Here is an 8,996-nt window from a genome sequence, read left to right on the forward strand (position 1 = left end):
TAATTGTAATGTTAATTTATAAATTTCATTAGATAATTGTATATTTATATATTTCCTTTTAATTTTTGTTGTTTAATTATCGTTTTTTTTAATTTTTCTATGAAATTCTTATTAAATATGTAGATCTACTAGTTTTGATTTTTTTTTTTGTGGTTTTTGTCGATTTTATTGTGTTAATTTTCGTATTTTTGGGCTAATTTTTGTTTTTTTAGGGTTAATTTTCGATTTTTTGTGTTTTTGGTGTGGTGGTGTCAGTGGTGGTGTGTGAAGGTGGGATAGGGGTTTAGGGTTGGTGTCGGTGGTGGTTTGGGAAGTTGGGGTTATTTTTTGGTGGTGTCGGTGGTGGTGTGTGAAGGTGGGATAGAGGCTGATGTGGTGGTGGATCTAGGTGGGTTACGGGGTTTTGGTGGTGGATCTGAGTGGGTTACGGGGTTTTGGTGGTTGAACTGGGTGGGTTACGGGGCTGGTGTGGTGGATCTGGGTGGGGTACGGTTTAGGGATGGGGCTGTTTATTTTTTATTTTTTTTATTGACTTTTCCAATGGAACAATATTTGTCTGAAATTTCCGACGAACATTTCCGATGCCGGAATTTCTCTTCCGTCGGAAAAGGTTGTTTTTCCTACAAAAGGTTTTCCGACAACCGATTCCGACGGAATTCCATCGGAAACGGGTTTTCTGACGGAATTCAGGGTGAATCCGACGGATTTTTTCCGTCGGAAATGGCCTGTTTTCTAGTAGTGCTCCATCATTTGTCTTATTAAATGGATTGCTTCCATAGTATATCTCCCCGACATAAAACCAAACTTGTTATCCGAAATGCTTGTGCATGCTCTCAATCGATGTTCAATCACCCTTTCCCACAACTTCATAGTGTTGCTCATAAGCTTGATCCCTCGATAGTTAGAACAATCTTGAGCGTCTCCTTTGTTTTTATAGACCGGGAACAAGGTGCTCTTCCTCCAATCTTGCAGGATCCCTATAGTCGTCCATATCTTGTTGAAAAGGTTTGTTAACCAATCAATACCAATCTTACCGAAACACCTCCACACCTTTATCGGTACACCATCAGGGCCAACTGTCTTCTTAGGCTTCATCTTCTTCAATGCAATCTCCACCTCTACTCTCCTAATCCTCCGCACATACTCCATGTTGATTTCTTCATCACACACGGAGGTATCTCCTATCACAACTCCATTACTTCCATTAAACAATTCATCGAAATACCCCTTCCACCTGTCCTTGATGTCCTCCTCTTGTACTAAGACCATTTGGTTCTTATCTTTGACACACTTTACCATGCCAATATCCTTCCTTGCCTCTTGTCTTCTCTTTACCATCTTATAAATAATCTTTTCTCCCTCCTTAGAGTCAAGCTTTTCATAAACCTCCTGATAAGTCTTTTCTATAGCTTGGCGAATAATTGTCTTTGCCTTAATCTTAGCCTCCTTATACGCTGCAAAGGTTTCGTCACTCCTACATTTTCCCAAGGCTTGATAGCATTCCCTTTTTTTCTTAATTATTCATTCCACCATGAAGTATCTCTTTGTATCGAAACTCTTCCCCTTGATTCCCCTAAGACCTCTTTGGCCACTCATAGGAAACAGTTCTTCATTCGTAACCAAATCATGTTTGGATCCACCTCTCCATCCCAATCCGCATCCTTAGTTACCTTTTTTGTAAAAACCTTAGCCTTTGCATCCCTTAGAGTCCACCATCTTATCCTTGGCTCCTCTTGTCTTCCTTTTTTCTTCCCCTTCTCTTTCAAACGAATAGTCATTACCAAAAGCCGGTATTGGGTGACCACACTCTCTCCTGGGATGACCTTGCAATTTAGGCAACTTTGTCTATCTGTGCTCCTTGTGAGCAGTAAGTCTATTTGTATTGCATTTGCTCCACTCCGAAAATTCATCAGGTGTGAATCCCTAAATTGCCAAGTAAAATTGACATTCCATTTATCATAATGTGAAACGTAGGTAGCACTCCCTCCGCCCCTTAATTAAGAATATATTTGGGTTTCTTCACGGGAATTAAGAATGTTAGTGGAAGTACAAAAGTGCATGTGGGGTTAGAGAGAGGAAAAAAGTAGTTGAGAATAATTGAAAAGAAGGAGAGAGAAAGCGTTGAAAATTGATGTAAAAAATCATCACTAGTACAAAAAAGTGATGACAACTCATCAAAAAGTGGATTCTCAAATAGTACAACCTTAAAATAGAAATAGATCCTTAATTTTGGAATCCAAAAAAAATATACAAGCTCTGAATAAAGGAACGGAGGGAGTATCTAGTATCTACCCGTCTATGTAACCGTAAACTATGTGAGTAATGTGACCGCTTGGTAGTTTACATTTTTCCCACCTAAGACAATTTTTGTTAGAGTAAACACAGTGATTTCCCACAACCATTGTGGTTATAGGTTATTTTATTAATTTCTCCATCATCCACCTCACCTATAACCACTCTTATACCCATTTAATAACCAATGTATCCCAATAGCTAACCACAACTTTTTGTTTATACATTTTCTCTCTCCTACTTTTACCCAACCCCACCACACAATCTCTCTCTGTTAAATCCTATCATATATAACTAATGCACTTGGTTATAATCAATCAAAACTAATAATTATTTATTAGCATACATTAATTAGATAAAATGAATGCATTTTGAGAATTAATTAGTAAGTAATTTGTCGTTATTTAAGAAATAAACAATAATTGCAACTTTACTAAATTCCATAATAATAAAAATAATACATATTCTATCAAATGACAACAATCTTTAAAAGATAACAACGAACCATGATTAAGTAGAAATACAATAATTTAACGTTACGATTGCACATCCATTAACGCATATTATTTTGCCTACTATTAACACCGAATTTGAGTCACATATGTTTAACTAAGTCTTTCTTCAAGGCTTTATGCATAGATTCATCACGAACACGAGCTCTATTAGACATGTAATTTTCCAAACTTGCAATTCGATTTTTTTTTTATTTTGACTAACCTCAAGCCAAGCCTTCACAAGAACCCTCACAAGAACCACTTCTTCAGCTTTTGAGCAAAACTTTGTTCTTCCATCTTGATTGCCTCCTTCATGACCTCTTTCATTGCCTTCGACTTCTTCAACTTCTGGTTCATTGTCGTCATCTGATGCGTTCGATGTGTATGAGCAATTGAAATTCGAAAATGCACTATCACCTTGTGACAAAGAAAAATGTTGGGACATGGGAAATGTTGAATCACCTTGAGAGATTTGAACATTCTCAAAAGATGGGATAACATTTTGAGAATAAGAATAATTAGGATTTTGTGGTGGTTGAAAAGGAAAAGAAGTGAAAGTACTTAGATTTGACAATTGAGATTTTGTGAACCATAATTTAAAAATTGTTGAAAATTTGTATCTAAATCTGAGTTGAGATCAATTAGAAGGTTAGAATAGTAAGGTTGAAGATTTGGATTATTTTGGGTTGTGATGAGTTTGGAGATTTTGTGGATTTTTTTTTTCTACTGGATTTTGGAATATTCATCTCTACACAATTTGATTTACAAGAGAGTAATATTCACTTTCATAAAAATTGTTTTAAAATACCTCAATATTGGCTCATTTTATAGAGCAAAATAAAATAGAGCCGTTGGTATTTTTTTTTAGAATTGTATTTTAAAAATTATGGTCGTTACAAAAATGACAACGGTTAAATTCAGAGTAAATCTCAACCGTTGATTAAATAAATGAGTGACTCAATCTCCTTGTGCCATGTCATCAGGGACAAACCTTAAACCCAAAAAGTGGGTATTTTTTTTATTACATAACCTCCCTTCACAACCTGTTACAACAATAACCTAGTTAAAAGAATTTTACTCTAAAATTTTCTCTCTCCTCAATATTTAATTACTTTCCTACTCTATCTCTCTTAATAACCATGCACAATGGTTATCCACTGTGAATACTCTTAAGAACTATTCTGTACTTTTTTATTTTATTAATTATATTGGGCTCATTTCATCACATCAAATAATTTGAAGGCCATAAAATCCACTATTAAATGAATGGGCCGCAAAAATAATTCCATATTTTAGAATTGTACCTGGGTAGTGAGTAAAAAATTTAATATATAAGTATAATTTGAAATTCGGAAACCCTCTTCGTTTTTTTTTAGAATTTCCAAGAAGATCATAAAAATGGAGTCTTTTCATCTTCAACCTTCATTGATGTATTTGAATAATACTCGATATAATAATAATAACAATAATGTGTGTGAAGAAATAATAATGGGAGAAAGAATGGTAAAAAAAGAAAAGTGGGTGAAACATTATTCATCAAATCATGAAATATTATTAGTGGGTGAAGGTGATTTCTCTTTCTCACTTTCTTTGGCTGTTGCTTTTGGTTCTGCGACTAATATTTTTGCCACTTCACTCGATTCATATGGTGAGCCCCTCTTTTACTCTCTTTTCAAGTTTAATTATTGTTTAAATTTGGGAAATTTGATTTGATAAAGTTGAAAATGACTGAAAATTGTGTTGAGTTTAATTATTGTTAAAATTGAAATTGTTTTTGTGTAAAAGTTTTTATCTTTCTAACTTTTGCCATTTTTATTTTTATTTATAGGGATGAAAGATATAATTAATACGGAGTACATTGCTTAGAGTATAATATTTGAATTGAGAATATTGTGCTCCAAATCTGAACTATTAATTAATTTGTGTAACAAATCTCGCTTGAATTTTAAAATTCTATCAATACACAAAGAAAAATGTATGTGCCGAAGCTATATTGCGGAGAAGTGAGTCCTTGTTTTGTTTTCTATAAAAAAAACGTGGAATAGGGTCAAATTGTCAATAGACTATAGAGAGGATGTTGATTTGAGTGGGTCATGGTCTCGTGGAACGGATTGTATTTACCTAATGCTTTCTCCGTCATGTTAACATCTAATGCTTGTTCGGTTGGCATTTGAGTTAAATTTGAAATTTATATGGATTTTAATTCATCAAAGAGTGAATTTGGTAATGTATCTCATACATTGTGGAAAATGTGAATTCTCGTGAATTTCTACTTCTCCATTTTTTCTGCGAGATGATAATGAGTTGTATTTGGATCTAGATCCTACTAGATCTACTTTTTCTTCTTACATGTGGATCTAGCATGTAAATGGAGTGTGGGAAATTTGTAAATGGAGTATTTGGTTGACAACTAAAACTGAAAATGATGAAAAGAAATTCATGGGTATTAGGCATCTTACAAAGTATGAGAAATAAATTACTAAAGCGTCTTTGATCAATCACTTATAATTGGTAGAAATAAGATTTATACCTATTAAGATTAGAAAATTCCTAGGAATTGCTAGTAGGAAATAATTTTCCATGAAATGAAATGTAATTATATAACTTTTCATAGGAATTTCTTTTCCCATGTAAACCGAAAAATCACTTAGTTGACTCATTTTGACCTTTAAAATTGAGGGTTTATCTTGTGTTACATGTCAATAGTAAATTAGTAATCATAGGCTTTTCCTGATACATTGTTTAAACTGGAAACAGGTTCTTTGATCAACACATATAAGAAAGCAACAATAAACTTGGTACAGTTAAGAGTATTAGGAGCAACCGTTTTACATGAAGTGGATGCTAGAAGGATGAAAGATCACCCCTTGCTCAAATGTAGAAAGTTCGATTGCATCGTCTATAATTTTCCTCATGCTGGCTTCTATGGATCGGAAGACAATCCTGATATGATCAAGTATGAGCTCTTGTTTTTCTCTATTCTATCTTAAGCTGATTGATGCATTCATTTTCATGACACGTTTTGAAATTTAGTTGTCATTTGATTGAATGTTAGAATTTGTGGTCTCTTAGAAATGGTAAATTTTTCATGTATTGTAAGCTCTTCAAAATTGCTCAAACTTGTTTGGTTGACTCGATAAAGTAACCAGTCTAACCACCGTACACATTGATAAATGTTAAGGAAGTTGTTTGCGATTGATCAGGGAGTGTAACAATTTTGGCAGTGGTAGCTTTCCCCTGTTTGGGGCATGACCTGGCCGGGCTTTGGATTAGTCGGCCTCTGGTTACCAGGTGCCGTGGTTTACCGGAAAAGAAAGACTCCATGAATTAGAAGTTTTGTCTATATGCCCTAAAGTTTACAGTGTACTTGTGAATATATAATCTGATCACATTTTTAGTGCATGCCCTGCAGCATATCAGATTATTGTTGGGAAATTCCTGAGCTAATTTTTAAGTTGGTATAACTTGTACTCTTTTTGTTTTCTCGTTTTCTGAAATAACCTTAGTTTGATGAAGTCTTTTTTTGGAATATTGGCTAACGGTGCCTCCATGTTCACAGTATGCATCAGGGTCTCGTCCATGACTTCTTCAGCAACGCTAGGTGTTTGCTCCGACACAATGGCCAAATTCATATCACTCATAAAACCAAGCCTCCTTACTCATCTTGGAACCTTGAAGTACTTGCACGCAATAACTCTTTACTCCTTAAGGAATGTGTTCCTTTTGATATCAAGGACTACCCGTTCTATGAGAACAAGAGAGGACATGGCTCAACAATTGATGAACCTTTTGACTGGAGAGACAGCTGTACATTCAAATTCATAATCGAACCACTTTCCCCATGCATATGTTCTTATAATCATTCTTCAAGTTATTTCAACCAACCTTCGAGTCATTTCAACCAACCTAGAGTAAAATTCATTGTCAAGGCGGTAGTTAGACACTATCCAAGGGCAGCAGGATATGCAGGAGTCTTAGTGGACGAAAATCATTCAACTCAAGCTATATTAACTAAACCACTGCCTCACATGGATGTCGATGTTGCTGAATTGCTTGCTGTCAAATCTGCATTACACATGTTTGAGAAATCACACTTGTGCCGTACAAATGTGGCTCTTGATATTCAAAGCAGTTCAAGTCTTGCAGTTTCATGGATCAGATCACACTTCGGAAACCCTAGAGAGCTGTATGCAGACCTGCAGGAGATTGCGATGGCTTATAACCGTATTCAGAATCGTATTCAGAATCCTATTGAATTCTGCTATAGTAACAGAGCATATGGAGATGAACACGACCATATCGTTCATAAGGTCCATCAGTTGGCAGTGGAAGCAATGGATATGCCAGAAACGTATTGGCCCCGAGATAATATTGGAATCTGAATATGTTCTACACAGTTTATTTGTGGCTGCTCCATGCTTGTTAACTACATAAAGTACAACTTTGTAGTTACACTTTTTTCGATCTACTCGATCTGATTCTGATTTTCAAAGTAATTTAGTATTTCACATTCATTAATCAAGTTTAATTTGGCAAAACCAAATTTCTGGACATTCATATATTGTGTATGTTTATTACTGACCGAGTTTAATTTGTGTTTTGCAGCTGAATTCCTTGTCACCTAAAAGGCTACAACCACATTGATTAATTTCATGTAAGTGTTAGTCATTTGGTTTAAAAAAACATAAGAAGTTGCACTTTTTTTGGAAGTTTTACTTCTACAAAATGGATTATCTATTCTTCCAAGGCAAACCAACGTTCCAGTCATGAAGTCTAGCTTAGCCAACCTAAATAAAACATCAATTACCAAGTCATTTTTTATTACCACCGCGACATTTAATAAATCAATGGCTCCTTTAAAATATAGGTAGATTAATAGTTGAAGTTCGATTAATCATGGAGGGCGTATAATTGTATATGTTTAGGCTAACAAAAAATCTTTTATGCAAAAAGTTTAGGCAAAGTTGGATTTTAGGATATTCTTTGCCTTAATTTTAGGATATTCTCTAAGTTCTTTTTCTCAAGTTTTCTTCATATTAAAGCACCTAAAACCATTGTTTTAGAACCGCACCTAGGCAGGGAAATGGAAAGGATCCGGCTCTCTTACCTTTCACGAAAATTTTTAAAAAAAACGCGGTGGAAACTAATAGTAAAGGCTTGAGAGATGGCTTCCAAAAACTCTCTAGGAAACTCCATGCTCTCTTTCTTGCATTGAACCACCATTCGTCAACAAAATCGGGTTAAATGCAAGAAAGAAAGCAAGGAGCCATAGATGTTGGACGCTATCTATCAAGACTTCATCTACTAATTTTCTTAGCGAATACTTCAAACTACTATGTTATTCATGAACAAATGTATGTGAGAGGTTATGCATTTATAGCCAAATAATGTAGTAATATGGTATTTTAATACATAGTAATTATTACTATTTTAATTTCTATTGTATCATTTAATAATTAAGCAGGGCATGCAACTTGCTAATAAAAATCAAACAAATCTGCAAATAATTGAACAAATTTGCTCATTCATGTAGCTCCATGACCTAGTTTGTGTTCAGCACGACTTATACAATATCATAACATTAGGTTCAAAAATGATATATTTCATTAATTCTAACTACATCTTACTATATTTAATTTGTTGACAAAAAATAATCAACGTCTGGAGATAAGGATTGAAGACTTCAAAATTTTCAGTTTAAGTCATAGGGGGTTAGTACAACTAAATTTTCAAATTTTTAGTTTGGTTTATGTCTAAACAATTATATATACTAAGTTCTTTTATTAATGAACCATTTGGAGTTTCACACTTATCAATGCATAACTTTAATTGTAAATATCTTTAATGTATACAAAGTTGTGTATATTTTTTCCCTTCTTTTTTACGTAACACATTTCTTATGCTTGTTAATGCACAACTTTAATAAAATTAGTATTAATATATTTAATTATTAATAATTAAACAAGATCTCACATGATTATATTTTATTTATATATATAAGTTACAAGATTTAGTCAAATTAGAGTTCGCAAATAGTATCAAAAATCAAAACCTATCAAGTGAAAAAAAGGGTGGAAATATTTTATTTATATATTTCCTCCGTTCTTTTTTTGTTGCATCATAGGGGTTTTGGTGGCAAAATTTGGTAGTGGGAAAATGTAAGAGAGAGAAACGTAAATATACAAAATTGTCCACGTAATGTAAAGATAA

The 8,996-nt window shown here is 33.9% G+C and overlaps 1 protein-coding gene across 1 annotated transcript; it reads right to left on the reverse strand.

Annotated features, from left to right (window-relative positions):
* Positions 1-732: 732 nt before the first annotated feature.
* Positions 733-1,778, reverse strand: LOC110706747. The gene is made up of 2 exons (XM_021884703.1): positions 1,621-1,778; positions 733-1,474 (listed from the first exon to the last, which is right to left on the reverse strand). The coding sequence occupies exons 1-2, from the start codon at positions 1,776-1,778 to the stop codon at positions 733-735; spliced, it is 900 nt and encodes a 299-aa protein (XP_021740395.1).
* Positions 1,779-8,996: the final 7,218 nt, after the last annotated feature.

The sequence above is a fragment of the Chenopodium quinoa genome, unplaced genomic scaffold, assembly GCF_001683475.1.
Source record: "Chenopodium quinoa cultivar QQ74 unplaced genomic scaffold, ASM168347v1, whole genome shotgun sequence".
Classification (NCBI taxonomy): Eukaryota; Viridiplantae; Streptophyta; class Magnoliopsida; order Caryophyllales; family Amaranthaceae; genus Chenopodium; species Chenopodium quinoa.